At 39.8% G+C, this 15,530-nt stretch overlaps 1 protein-coding gene across 4 annotated transcripts in view; it reads right to left on the bottom strand.

The window, feature by feature from the left end:
* Fam204a (family with sequence similarity 204 member A) overlaps positions 1–15,530 on the bottom strand; it is a 31,731-nt gene that overhangs the window by 12,853 nt on the left and 3,348 nt on the right. For 3 of the 4 annotated variants that reach the window (XM_008827323.3, XM_008827324.3, XM_029560758.1), the window contains 5 exons: positions 13,369–13,610; positions 12,818–12,905; positions 12,653–12,683; positions 12,366–12,465; positions 2,654–2,743 (listed from right to left, as the gene is read on the bottom strand). In XM_008827323.3, coding sequence (XP_008825545.2) covers positions 2,654–2,743; positions 12,366–12,465; positions 12,653–12,683; positions 12,818–12,905; positions 13,369–13,610 — 551 coding nt within the window. Of the gene's footprint in view, positions 1–2,653; positions 2,744–12,365; positions 12,466–12,652; positions 12,684–12,817; positions 12,906–13,368; positions 13,611–15,530 lie in introns of those variants that run through there. The other variant, XM_029560759.1, reaches the window with a different exon arrangement.

Genomic DNA, 15,530 nt, shown 5'->3' with positions numbered 1-15,530 from the left:
AGTGTATTGCCTGCGTGTATGTGAGTGCACCTGTGTTGTGCAATGCCGCAGAGGTCAGAAGAGGGCTTTGGATTCCCCTGGAACTGGAGTTAAGGTCGGTTCGTAGCCGCCATGTGGGTGCTGGGAATTGAACCCAGGTCCTCAAAAGAGCAGTCAGTGCTCTTAACCACTGAGCCATCTTTCCAGCCCCCCCCCCCAATTCTTTGATGCTTACATGGTCAACTTGTCAAAATGAGTAGATTAGATAAACTGCTGGTATAATTTTGTTATCTCATGAGTTAACTATGATACTTTCAGAAACTGACCAAGAAGCTAAGGTGCTATTTCTAACAGCACTCCTACAGATGAGTTCCAAGTGCCAAGCAAACAGACACTGTTTGCAAAATGGAGTGTAGTACTTTTATCTCCTTCCAAACAGTGATAAAATGCTACTATACCCAATGTACTATACTCAATGGATCAAATGTGGCTGCTTTTTACATAAAACAGAATGGTTATAAACTGCAAGCCCAAGGACCAGTGGAGGATGAGAAGAGAATTTCTTCTAACAGAAAAGCATAAAGAATATTCAATTAGAGTGTGCCTACAAGGTGACTACATCAAAGCTTTGGTGCCTGTGCTGAGTCACAGGATCCTCCCAAATTAAAGACATAAATGCTTGACACGTAATTTCTTTTCTTAAATGATGCAGCAATTTCACTTCTGGCTATACATACAACAGAAGTGAAATCAGGAACTCAAACAGACGTTAGTCTAATTGCAGTTACAGTAACACAGTTTACAACAGTCAAAGGTAGGAGCAGCCCAAGAGTCCACAAGCAACAAATGAACAAATGACACAAATACCCAGAGCATTAACAGAGTGGAGTATGAATCAGTCTTAAAAATGGAAGAAAATTCTGACATATATACAACTATATATAGATATATAGATATATAGATATATATAATATAGTATCTAAAGACATTATGCCAAAGGAAATACACCTGACACAAAAGTGAAATATATGATCCCATGTACATGACGCACCCACAGCAATCAAATGCAGACACAGAGTGGTGTGTCTGTCAAAAGCAGGGTGGAGGGGAAAATGCAGAGTAACTGTTCAATGTATAGAGTTTTGGTTTTGCAAGATGAAAAGTTTTGGAGACAGATGTTTGGAATGGCTATACAGCAATGTGAACGCACTTCATGCCACTAAATTATATACTAAAAATGGCTAAAATCATACATTTTCTATGTATTTTATCACAATAAAAATAATCAACAAAATGTCAGGGTCTGTCTTGTTTTTGAAATATGGTCTCACTCTGTAGCCAAGGTTGACCTTGAGCTCATAGTAATCCACCTGCCTCAGCCTCCCAAATATTAGGATTACAGGTGTGCATCACCACACCCAGTTTAAAATATCAGATTATTCTTTTGAAAAGCCACCTATTATTCATGCCTCTTCTTGGCCAAAGTCTTTCAAGCCCACAGCTCTATAATTTCTTCTACATTAGCCATGATACAACATGCACAAACATTATATAGTGTTTAACGTGACCCAATTGTTTTGAATTAGCATTTGGAAAAAAAGAGATAAATTTGGAATCCTTCAGCCTCCTTTTGAATTTATATCCTACATAAAAATATGAAATTCACAAGGTTCTTACTGGCTGCAGCCCCAAATAGGGGAAAACACATACACAAACTACAATGGCCTCCAGTGGTAGATTTTTTGACAACTGCTGACAGAAGAGGCAACAGTATTTCCATAGAGTAAGCCACTGAAATAGAACTTTAATTTCAGTTTATGTAAAAGAAAATCACCTGCAAGTGAGTTAGAACACTGAACAGAGGCCAGTATTTGCACAGATGAGTCATGATGCTCTGTATGTGACTAAACACCAAGGAGTGTTATGGTCTGAGGAGGCAGGGAGTCAGGTACTTCAAATAAAAACTGGAATGGGGACTTTTTTTTTCCCATAAAGAACAGAATGAAATTATAAAACAACAGCAAAATGCAGGTCAGCATGAGCTCTTTAGTCTAGGGGGTCCCACGCCCACCTCTAGGGATAGTCAGAAGCTTCTTGTTAAGTGCTATAGATGGAAACAATATTCAGAATACCAATCAGTTTTACACTGCAAGCTGGGGAATCAGCCAGGAACCCTGTAGGCCTGGGCAGCATGTGCACAGTCTGCAGTAAGAGCATGAAAGCAAGGGTTACAAAGGGGCTGCAGGATGTGGCTTCAGAGCACAGCTGCCCTGAGCAAGGGTTACACTGAACTAGACATAAATGAAAAAAAGAAAGCTACCTGCCAGTCATACCTGAAAACAGCAACAAAAACCCAAACTCAGTAAGACAAAACTTGCCCTAATCCAGGTAAACAAGTCAAGTATCAATTTCCAGCTTAAGTTTTAGGTCAGAATGACTTAAAAGCATTAAAGACAACATAAAACTTAGCATTTCGAAATAAACAGCAAAGAGAGAGGGAAGAAAACGGGCAAAAAGAAAAATCATATACCAACTATTTTAAAATGAGTTCACTACCATAAAAATGTACATTCATTTAGAAAATGTGGAAAGGTCAACAGTGTATAACCAGAACACTCACCTCAGTGTATAACCAGACTCCTCACCTCAGTGTATAACCAACCAGTCTACTCACCTCTCGAGTAGCCAGCTGGCTGCTGAGCTCTTCAGCCTTCTCAACATCCCACTCGTCCACTGCCTGGTCTATCCTCTTTTCAAGGCCTGACTGGAAAGAAAAGAAACCTACAAATTAAGGGAGGAAGGAAAGTTAACCATTTGTTAACCACTACTATGTCATAGGACTTTAGCTAATGCATTACATCTGTAGACCACTGAACTCCCCCCATGAGCCTATAAAGCTTGTCACCATTCCCCGTTTATCAACAGAAGTTTCTGAAAAACATACAATGGCTTACTCAAGGTCATATAATTTCTCAAGTAAAAAAAAGATGCAAATCAGTTTGTTTGTTTTTGGTGGGCCCAAATATTGCTATTCCCTAGTAACAACGTTAACGACAGCAATGATTTAAAATTACAGACTACTCACTACATAACAGACCTTGGGCTTATTAAAGCTGTCACCGAATCCTTGTAACAATGTCATGAAATGTTATCTTGTTTGAAACATGAGGAAACAGCCTTAGATTGCTCCAGCAGGCCAACATCAGAGTCTGTAAGTAGCAAAGCTAGCACATGAATCCAGATTCGCAGGAAGCCTACATTCTCAACCACAACCCATTCCCAAGGCTCAAAATTTCACTCAATAGCTTTTAACTATCTTCAACTATGGCCATTAGGCTGACTACTAAACACGGGAGGAAGCAACATATAACAATGATTTTATCTTCTAATTTACTAATAATACTTCAAGAAATCCTAACTAAAATGTTCAAGAAATTACCAGAGTAGGTAAGACCCATCATATACTGATGGAATAAATAAGGTCTAGCTTGTGAAAAGTTACTACAGAATGTAAAAGTTTTAAGAGGTGTTTGTGCTTCTTGGAAGCAGATTTTACCCTAACAAGAGCCTCCCATCTTTCACTTCCACATATCCAGTAAATGCTGGATCTCTTACAGGCGTCTTCCTCTTTATGTGACAGCAGAAGGACTATGAGCTCTTCTACCAGTACTGCTGGACTATAGCAGTCAATGGAGGCAATTCTGTTCATGGTGCCCTTAGTGAAATGACAAATAACTGGAACATAATCCACCTAAAAAGACTATGGAAACAGAGACCAATGAATTCATGTAAAGCTAAGCAAAGAAGCTTGTGCCAGAATGTAGATGAGCTGCACGACTAGGTTTTATCTAGACAGCCTTTTTCTCAGCCTCATCCTCAGGGCGCTCTGCTTCCTAATCTCTGGCCATATCTGCAATCATTACTGTTTCCGGTGCCTCTCATATCCTTCCCTTCAAAAATCTTAACCACCCTTTCAGTCTCACATCAAATGTTACCTTTGTTTGCCCTAAATACCTGCTGACCCTGCCACCTTCCTCACACCCCACAGAAGACTTCTCTCCTGCATATGCTGTCACTGAACTCCACGTCTCCCTTTAGCACTTATTACTCTGACACAGTCTCTCCCCCTTCTTTGGTTCCATGTTCGATGAAGGCAGGCTCTGTCACTGGCTAGAAGAATCCCAAAATCCAGTCCAGTTCCTCCCATATAGGAGGCACTTACTCAGCCTGTACTACTAAGCCAACATTCTCAGAGCAGTAATCCACGTCTGCAATAACACCGAAAGGAGCCCACCTATACGGGAAACATTTATCTAGCCACTTCTTTGACAATTCCCCAAAAGAATTCCACAACAGTAATACTGAAGTAATAATATCCTTCAGTCAAACAAGGGTCGCATGTTGTTATGTTAATTCATACAAATCTATCTGATCAGAAATAAAAAAACGTATGAGAGGACTGAAGAGCATATCCATCCTGGGTCCCCAGGGTGCAGCACACTCAGAAGCGTAGTAGGCTCTACACCTAGTACTTATTTAATCTATATGGGAAATGTTTTATTGGAGAAATGCTAACACAATAGCTTTATTCCCTTTGCAAAATGGGTATTTTCTTCAAATGCCACCAACGCAGATGAAATAAACAGTATCAAATTCAATTGCTTTTGTACCACAAATTCTGGGGTATCCTGATACCTCAACTCAATGTTTACTCAAGCAATCAATCACCCCAGACCTGTTCCTTCACCTCAGCAACCTGGTCACTAATCCACTCTTTATCTGCCATGCTCCTCATGGCAGTGCTGCTCCCTTCCAGGTATCCAGCTTCCTGAGTTTAGACTTGGTGTTGCCACCTACATACCAGTGCTAGAGTGACCACAGATCATAGACCAGTGAGTAGAGGAACCCATTCCCTTCTTGCCACCCATGAGAAAAATAAGCCAGTGGTCTACTTACTGAATCATTTTGCTGAATCAACTCATTTATGTCCCTTTGGTTATAACAGAGATACAGCTCAACAGTTAATGTCACAAGAGGTCAAAAGGAAAAACACTTCTCTTTTCCAGAACCTTACAAACTGATGAGCTTAGATAAAGGTGTAATTTTTACAGGAAAATTAAATCAGACTGGGGAATACAGCTCAGTTAGTAGAATGTTTGCCTAGCATACATGAAGCCCTGTGTTTGATTCCCCAAAATTGTATAAAACTGGGTGGACTGATAGTGCCCACCTGTAATCCTAGAACTTAGGAGACGGAGGCAGGTATCAGAAGTCGAAGGTCATCCTTGGCTACATAGTAAGTTTGAAACCAGCTTAGGCTACATGAGACCTAGTCTCAATAAACAAACAAGTAAGTTAAAATTTCTAGACTACCTTCTCACCATCAACCAGTTCCCATTCTCCCAAACATTCAGAAGAAATATGGTTGCAGTTCCAAGCAGACAAGATGCTTATACTTAAAACTTAGTTCCCCCGAAACAATGGAAGCAACTGGCTTGGATGACCAAACTTCTGAAATACTAAGTTTCTTCTACATTTTCAATTTTATTTCTATTAATAACTCTTAAAAATTTTAACAAAAGTTTTCCTAAATATAACTGATTCTCTATTTTGGTCTTTTTGAAACAGGGTCTCTCTGTAGGCCAGCTGACCTAGAACTCACTATGCAGACCAGGCTGGCCTTGAACTCACAGAGATCCGCCTGTCTCTGCCTCCCGAGTGCTGGGATGAAAGGTGTGTGCCACCATGTCCGGAATATAACTGATTCTTCATTGTTCTCTTGTTTCAAGCAATGCTTGTTTGTTGGGTTTTGTTCTGAGACAGGGTCTCACACTGTACCCCAGGCTCTGGAACTGGTGGCACTCTTCCTGCCTCAACCTCCAAGCACTGAGATTACAGGGAGGTCCCACCATGTCTGTTCTTTCTTGTAATCCATTAAAAGTAAAATCGAATAGCTCCTAATGGGTCTGAAATTTTTTTAAATTCCATTTTGTACCTATAATATTAACATTCCAAATACATTCAAAATACTTGTATTATAAAAACTGTTCTTCTCCGAACATTCCCCAAATTCACAGCAGTCTCCCAAGAACACTGCTGAGAAGGTCAAATAAGTAAGTCTTCCACTCATAAACGAAGCAATGGGGGTGGGGGGTGAGTTTCAGAACTGTGGTTGTAGTTACCTCCTGTTCAGTAAAATGAGGATCAGACCAACGCTGCAAAGTAATGGTAAGGGCCAAGTCTAGACAGGTGAAATATTTTGCCAGGTCTCAGAATACAGCAATCATCCAGTAAGTGCTGTGCTCCTCCTCCATCTCTAAATACCAGATGCCTTTCAGGCAAAGACAAAGTTACATACTTCACTATGCTTCATCAAGGACTCAGATCCAAGTCCGAGTCTCAAGAACTTTGAGTCAGTGAGTTGTCTTATGAAACACAATTTTAAATATCCAAGCTTTAAAGAGAAAAGTTTTCAGGTAAACACCAAAGCAGCTTTTATTCGACTCATCCAGGACATCTTTCATACACAGGAGGCCCTGAGGACACTGCTAACAGCGGCAGTGCCTCCGTGTGCTTCTAACTTTTTTGGCTTCAGTGAGAATTTAGCTTAAGCTATGTCTCAGTACAGGTATATTTAGGAATGAATGGCAGTTCATTCAGCCCAAAAGGAAGACACACCTCAAGGCACTACCTACCAGGTTCCCACAGGGTGTCACCTAATTAAAGCTTTGCTACTGATGTCAGGACAGCATGATGACACACATTAGTGAGGGACTGCACAGACACTAGGCTTTCGTTAGAGATTCACCCCACAGGTGTACATAAGGAATCTTTCTTAATATGTGACTAAAGCTCTTTATATCCAACTGTAACACAATGCATTTCTACACAAATCTCACTGCTAAATATTTACTTGACCAGATAATATATTCACTCTTTAAAGCATAATGCAAGTAAATTATCTATTGAAATTTGCTGTATTATGACTGAATTTAAATATCTAGACAGAAATGAGGAAAATTTCTCCATAAAGGGATAGGAGCAACCTTCAAATACAAATATGAATCATATACTAACAAATCATATATTTACAATTTTATTATCTTTATATATAACTTATACTCACGTAAGTCAGGCAAGTTAAAAACTAAATTCAGTTTTTTCATAAAAACCTAGATTTGGATGCCGGGTGTGGTGGCGCATGCCTTTGATCCCAGCACTCAGAGGCAGAGGTAGAGGCAGATCTCTTTTGAGTTCGAGACTAGCATGGTCTACAGAGCAAGTTCCAGGCCAGCTGGAGCTACAGGGAGACCCTGTCTCAAAAACAAAAAACAAAAAACAAAACAAAACAAAACAAAACAAAACACCCTAGATTTGGGACCAAAAGACTTTAAAGTCTCACTTCTTCCCTGCTGTTTGCTTTTGTTTTTTAAGACAAGGTCTTACTATGTAGGCCTGGCTGGCCTAAAACTCAGAGATCTGCCCACCTCTGCTTCCTGAATGTTGGGATTAAAGGCATGCACCACCACACCTGCCTCTGTCTGCCTTTCTGAGACAAATTATGCTAAAACGCTTCTGTTTCTTCCTCTGTGTTATGAGACTAACACTGGCCCTCCCTAGAATACTAGAGTTCACCACAGGGCTGGGAAGAAAACTCCTGTGACTGACAGCAGAGCTTTCTAATACTGCCTACCCCGCACCTCCCCACCCCCTGACCCCACACAAGGCAGCCAGGTGATGAACTGTTCTATGTAGTAGAGTTCCACATGGAACTTCTTATAAAGAACTTTAGACAAATATCAAAGACAGTTACTTTAAAAAATAATAAAAGTGCCTCTGATTTTCCAAAAAGTATCCATTAGATAGAGGCAGTACTACTTCAGTAATGACTGCTGACTAATCAAACTGAGTCAACCAAAGAATACTGGACATAGTTATAGTTAATGAGTAAAAATTATTCCACAGAAATTCCCACATAGACTCAATTATGTTCTTATTATACAATTAGTAGATCCCAGAACTGCTGCCAGAAACAATTACAGCTGTACTGAATACAGAGAACACTTTAAAGTAGCTTTGGATATTGGGAAGATTGTGTTTTCAAAACTACAAGCCTCTTTGCATTGTCTGCCAAGCAGGCAGTGTTGTAATGTACACTGTGGGCTGGGCTGGGCAAGTTCTGGCTTGGCGGGATTCCAAAAAAGGGGAGAAAGCTGTACGACAGACCCAAGACCAAGAAGTTTGCTTTGCTTTACTGTTCTTGAGGGCTGCTTGAAAACAAAATAAAAAAATGTTCTGATATGGTAACAGATCAGTCTCAGCTCCAGAAAAATAAAATAACAAACTGGAAATCTGTGTTTCCGCTGCACCATGGATCCTCACTCCACTTCCTAACTATCTGTTGGACTTGCATTTATTCACAGCTTTTAAGCCTGGTGTCTCCAATATGGACTCTTTTTAAGTTTATTTACTCTGCTGGATTCACAGTAGAGACCTCAGCGTGACAGCATGAGGAACATCATGTAAACCGTGATCCCGACCCAAAGAATGCACATAGATCTGCTGGCACGCGATTACATTCAGCTCCCAAGAGAACATGTAATTCAGCTTCACTAAATCCCTCCTTCCCCTTCATGCTAGTGTTTATTTGTAGAATATTAAGAGCTGGCAAAATAGAAGCCTGGCCTACAACAGCTTCCCTGGCTAGAAGATCCATAGCTTTCCCTGTGGGTATCATTTATGCAGAGGAATGTCTGAAGTTAAAGCAGCCCAAACTCAAAGTGGATGGGCATGTGATTACTGTAAAGACTTAAGGGCCATTTCTATGAAACGGAAACTACACTTTGAAAAGTGTTTGAATTTGAAGGGGGGGGTGGCTGGAGAGATGTCTCAGCAGTTAAGAGCACTGGCTGTTCTTACAGAAGACCCGGTTCAAATCCCAGAACCTACATGGCAGCTAAGAACTGTCCACAAGTCCAGTTCCAGGGGATCCAACAACCTCTTCTGTATTCCACGGGCACTGCACGACACAGGTGCACTTACCTACATGCGGGCAATATACACATACACGTGAAAATAATAAATTTTTTTTTAAGTGTTTGGGCCGGGTGTGGTGGTGTACACCTTTAATTCCAGCACTCAGAGGCTGAGGCGGGCAGATCTCTGTGAGTTCAAGGCCAGCCTGGTCTACATAGTGAGTTCCAGGACAGCTGGGGCTACAGGGAGACCCTGTCTCAAAAAGACCAAAAAAAAAAAAAAAAAAAAAAAAAAAAAAAAGTGTTTGGATTCTCTTCTCAAACACAGCCGATGCATAATTTGAAGCCAAGACACTAGCTCCTAAAGCTGAGTTCTTTAAACAATAGTGTAAAAAGGAATCCTTGTAACTCTATGAAAACACTGAGTTCTACAGGAGTAAGAGCTACTCAGGACCTGGCAGTACCACTCACATAGAGGGATCAGAGAGTTCTAGTATCTAATAAGCTGTGAAAATTATTCTTAAATCTCTGCTTTTTAGAACGGCTAAAAAGCCCATTTCATGGCTTTAATTTCTCTTAACAATCAGATACTCTAAAGTCAATACTGCCATGAAAAAAGACAACAAATACTGCAAATAACAGAAAAGCAAAGGCCATTTAACTCACATTGAAAAGAAAAAAATCCTCAGTAGAACCAGTATTTAACCATTCATGCCCTTAAGATCTAGTCAGTGGCTGGAGCTCTACAGCAGGCCTGCCAGACACAGCCCAGGGCCCAGGGTTGACAGTCCTCCTCCCTGCTTTAGGCCAGACAGTAAAGAGCAGCCTCAGTCACATGACCTGTCCTCAGTGCACTAGAATCACCAGGGTCAAAACCATAACAAATACACTTTCAAAAAACCACTACCCGAACTCAAGCATGGTGTCCATGGTGTCATGAGACTTGGATTTTAATTTCAAGTCTACCAGTGGTCTCTGTAAGAAATTTATCATTTGTGTACCTGTTTGAAGGTTGTTACTCAATAGTAGTAATTAGCTACAGAAAGTGAACCTGTAAAGTATCAAGAGCCGTACAGACTATTTTGAATGAGAATTTTTTGCAAAACTGGAGCCTGAAAGTTGCATGAAGTGCTGGGTGTGATGGCGCATATCTTGAATCCCAGCACTCAGGAGGCAGAGGCAGACGGATCTCTGTGAGATCAAGGCCAGCCTGGTCTACATAACAAGTTCTAGGCCAGCCAGATTACACAGTAAAACCCTAACTTTAAAAAAAAAAAAAAAAAGTCACATGAAGTATGATGTAACTATAATCCCAGTTACTCATATGCTAATATGCTAAAGCAAGAGGGTCACCTCCTTAAGCTCAGGAGTTCAATACTAACCTGGGCAACATAACAAAATCCCATCTCAAACAAAACTCCAAACAAATCACAGAAAATTCTGTTATGAAAGTCCCCTAACATCTTCTCAATATTAACACCACCTCCAATCATGGATTTCAAATTAGAAGGAGCTCGAGAGATGGCTCAGCTGTTAGGAGCACTGGCTGCCCTTGCAGAGGACCTGGGCTCAAATCCCAGTACCCACATGGCAAACAAACAACCATCTATAACTCCAGTCTGGGAGGGGGGGCCGGCTCCAACACCCTCTTCTGGCCTCTGCAGGCATTGCACAGGTGCACTTACATACATGCAAGCAAAACACTCATACACATAAAATTAAATAAATTAATTAAATTACATTTAAAAATTAGGGTTTTTACCATAGCAACCAATCAGAAAATAGCAATGGTCTCTAAGTGCCCATCTGTTTCGAGAATGACCCATGCAAAAGGTATCCACTAAAGCAAGCACAAGATACAAAGCATTCACTAGCTCCCTTAGGCCTCTAGTTCTAAAGGAGCATACCTTTAGAGCCTACCAACATTGCCATCTCCCTCCACATGAGAATGTAAATTATTCCTTCACAGCCCTTTCTAAGCTCTACAGACTGACAACTACAAATTCATGTTTCAAGCTTAGACATTGCTCTGAGCCCCCACCTCATTGTACTATTTACACTGTCCTTGTATTCTAATTATCATCCCTTCCCTACCCCAAGCTTCATTCTGAATAGGCTCCACTCTGAAGTCTTTCCTCCTAACCTTCCTCAATTTTCTAACTAGCAATATTGTGCACACACACAACTGCTTTAGGAAAAACCTCCTCTTTAAGCCTCAAACCTTCCTTAGTACCTGGCAAGCAATGCAAAGGCAAATACTACCAATTCTACTTTTTTATCAAAGCCACCCACATCTCCACCTTCATCAGCCCCATTGTCGTTCAGTCAGCAGACACCTTGTACCTACTCTGTTGCTTTCTCATTTACTTTTCCTACACTACAGTCTGTTCGCTACATGACATCAGGGCAATCTTTAAATTTATCTATTTATTTGTATTTTATGTGTATGAGTGTTATGCCTGAATTTATGTAAGTGTACCTGTGTTATGCAGAGCCTGCAGAGGCAAGAAGAGGGTGCAGGATCCCCTGGAACTGGAGTTATAGATGGTTATTAGCTGCCATGTGGATGCTGGGAACCACACCCAGGTTCTCTGCAAGAACAGCTAGTGTTCTTAACCACCCCAGCCCCAGGGCAATATTTAAAACATACAATGGATCATGTCACTCTCTTAAAGCCGTGTTGACTGATGGTCAACTGCACTATAAATGAAGCCTATTCCCTTCCCTCTCTGAGATCTCACCTAGTTTAGCCAGTTCTACAGTATTATTCTGTCTTGAGCTACCCACCCTCCTCCTCACTGACTTCATTTAAGCCAGTCTAACATCTCAGTTACTAAGTAAGAAGTCCCAGGCTAACTCTTCCTTAGGGTCTCTATCCATGTTCCAGTGTTCCCAGCATGGTCACTATTAATGTAAATGACCTTTTACCACCCCTCAGGTCTCAAACAGCTTCTTAGAATAGTTTCTCGAAGCTGGAGAAATGGCTCAGTGATTAAGAGCACAGAGGACCCAGGTTCAATTCTTAACACCGACATGGCAGCTAACAACCATCTGTAACTCCAATTCCAGGGGGATCTGACGCCCTCTTCTGGCCTCTGTGGGCATTGCACACACATGGTGCACTTACATTCATGCAGGGAAAAAAACACTCATACACATAAAATAATAAAACTACTTTTTAAAAATAGTTTTCCCTCAACACCCAAGGAAAACAGGAGGTCCTCATGCTAATCATTTTCACAACTTGTTCTTTTCCTCTGAACAGTGGACTAGACACCTACTTGTTCATCTAGCATCTTTTGGTACATGGTAGACATTTTAGATTTCTATTTATATGAATTAATGAACAAGTATCTTAAGCACAATTATCACAATTCACCTTAATTTAAGATGGAATTAAAAAGTTCTTACCTTCTCAACTTTTTTCTGTTTAACAGGGGGTTCAAATCTATCATTGGCTCCAAAATACTGAGTAAGCTCCTTCCACTGTGCTTCACTGGAGGACTGCTCACTACAAGAAGACAGGTAAGTCTTATGTATACAAACTATACCTATTTGTGCTTTCATGGGTTCTAACTGGTTGCTACAATTATACCACAACAATTATTTCCCATGTTTGATTAGTACCAGAGATAAGTCCAGCTATCTGGACAAGTTCCACAGCATTGCATAGAATAATTATTTCAAACTCTACCTACCTGTGAGGTTCTTTTTCATTCTTCAATTTACCTGAAAAGAATTTAAGAGTGTCATTACTTAAGAACCAGATGCTATTTCAAAATCATGTTTTTAATAAATTATGAACTCATTTGGTCATTCAGAGTTAGCACTACTGACAACCTAAATTTAAAAATAACAAACACCTTTTTTGGAACGTTTTCTTTTTCTCTGTCTGAATCTTGATGTTGAATTTTTCTGTTCAGAATGTTTTTTATGCAATTCCTGAAATTTCTATGCAAAAAAGGAGAAAAAAAGTTTTTAAATGCATGCTTTTCTTCAACATACTAACAAAGGTATTAAACAATAAACTTTTGTTCTGACATTTATAAAGACATCAGATTAATGAAGAGTTCAGCTTTTGAGACCTCTAATTCTCAAAACTCTCAGAGCTGAGTTCAGATATTCGTTCGTTTTGATATAAGCTCTTTAATAATTTGAGAATGAAGTTCAATGATTCATAAAATAAAAGATATGAACTCATTTACCATCTTAGGTAAAATTCTAAGAAGTCTGTTCTTCCTCTTTATGAAACACAGCACAAAAATCGAAGTACCCAATGTCTCAAAGGACAGTAAAATGTACTGAGCCCTGTTTCCCATCCACTGTACTCCAACAACGCATTCTGCTCACAGCACAGACATGGAGGAACAAAAGCATACACATGCACACTCCTAACAGCACAGGCAAAACCTACATTCCACATATTTAGGGGAATTCCAGAAGGGCATTTTTCATATGCATTTGTATCGGCCTCTGTTTCAGTGTTTGGCCCATCTGCTGGAAAATCGGTGATTTCTGGTTTACTACTGGTACCAGCCTCTTCATCTCCCTGTAGTTTAAGTTCTGAGTTCCCTACTGTAGCTTCATCTTCAGAACTCAACTCGACATCACTTTCATTTAGACCAGGAGGTAGAAGACCACTCCACATCTTTTCTTCTAGAAAGAGGAAGATGAATTTAAACTCAAAGAGTAGCCATGGAAAGTATTCTAAAGGCATTGAAAGACACCCCAGGAGTTGCTACTAGTCTAGGAACAGTCCATCTAAACTTTTTAAAAATTTCAAACAAGATGAACCATCCATATTAAAATAGCTAAAAATTTCACTTGTATTAAGTAAAAAAAAAAGAAAAAGTTTTTAAAGTAGTTTAATAGTTCAAATAAGTTGGTTACAACATGCAACTATAGGTAAAGCAGAATCTTGATTTGCTAAAATATGAATAATTTTGGCTAAAGATGAAACTCAGTAAAGCAAAATGGCTCAAGGATGCTACACACTTAACAATATATGCCATAGGATTTTAAAACCTAAAATACTTTTTAAATTTAGCTTTGCTTTTCTTTATTGAGATGGGTTTTACTCTGCAGCCCATACTATTCTTGAACCCAACAATCCTCCTGCTTCAGCCTCCTAAATACTGGGATTGTAGGCATGAGCTACCACACCCAGCTTAAGACTTAAAATACTACACTTCAAGCTGTAGCAATTAAAGAATAAAGGTGGATCAGCTCTACCTACATTTAAGCACATATAAATTTCAAAGGCTTACTGTCTAAGGAGCTGGGAAACAGTTTGTAAAGGAAAAATTTTAAGCTGTGTACGTTTTAAAGGTATAGTAGATAGAAAAGTTGTCCTAGTTTTAAATTTTACAGTTTCCTAAAATAATGCTAAATGAAATGTAATCCTAACATTTAACAAGGAACACAACTTTTCTGAATAACAGTATCATGGGAAACAAGAAGTTCACATAGTATTTGGAATTATCTGAACAGCCCACTAGTTTGTTAAGTTTAACAAAAATGATTTTAAAATGAGTGTAACCATTTGCCAAATTATGACAATTTCATTTTTCATCTCCATAGTGCGGTATATTTTTCCATACAACCTGAGCCGAAAACAGTTCATTTAAAAGACATCTAAAATGAAGATGGTACTCTCGTGAGTTATTATCCATCAAAAGGAACAAGAGAACAGAAAGCCATTTGGGGGGTTTCTGTCCCATACTGTAACTAATCCAGTAGGAAAACCAAAATTACATCTTTGGCCCCATAAAACAAAGCCTGCATCCACTAGGCATAACTTGGTCTATGGATTTTAAAAGTTGGGATAAAAGTACTCTTGAGATATTTGGATAGCACAAAGAACATCATGTAAAATTTGCCAATATTGGAAAATGGCTGGTATAATATGTCTGCTGTTCTCAGGAGCAAGCAGAGGAGAGGGATAACATTCTCCAAAACCACTCTGCCACTGACATATGCCTTTATCGTATTAGAAAACCTGTACCAGATTTCAGACTCACTCTTTTTAACACGCTCTGGGCCTACTGTAGAAAGTAGGCACCTGTCCATGGCACTTTTTAAACACTGCATCATGGACATAAGTACACAAAACAGGCCCAAATTGGTAGCCTCATGGAGCAACGTTTACATCCATGGCAAGGAAATGTCACTCAGCCTGGACTTCAAGCGGCATGTGCATCCCAAAGGGGACAGTGGCATAGGTCTCTTTCCGGACCAGTTTTACTATTTCTGCCGTTTAACAGTTTGGGTTGCCCAAACACACTTCCCCAGAGAGACCATCTCAGTGACTCTAAAGAAGGTATGCCCTTCCTCATCAGCTTTCAGACAGCCATCCAGTTTCCACAGCTTTTTGGACTTTCTCAAAATTACTTTTAGCTCCTGCTGATAGGACATTAAAAACCATCCTCAAAAGGTATTTGCCTGGCATGATAGTTTCTTAGGTGTACCTAAAGAAGAAAAAATTTTAAATTTAACCCAGCCCTTCAATATCTTTAAAGATACATGCCAGTTTCCCTCAGCATTAGAAAGAAAAAAAAAAAAAAAAGAGGGGAGGGG

The sequence above is a fragment of the Nannospalax galili genome, unplaced genomic scaffold (assembly GCF_000622305.1).
Source record: "Nannospalax galili isolate Female #2095 unplaced genomic scaffold, S.galili_v1.0 scaffold31, whole genome shotgun sequence".
NCBI lineage: Eukaryota > Metazoa > Chordata > Mammalia > Rodentia > Spalacidae > Nannospalax > Nannospalax galili.
The sequence above is the reverse complement of the archived record's forward strand: the minus strand, read 5'-3'. Positions and strand labels throughout refer to the sequence as shown.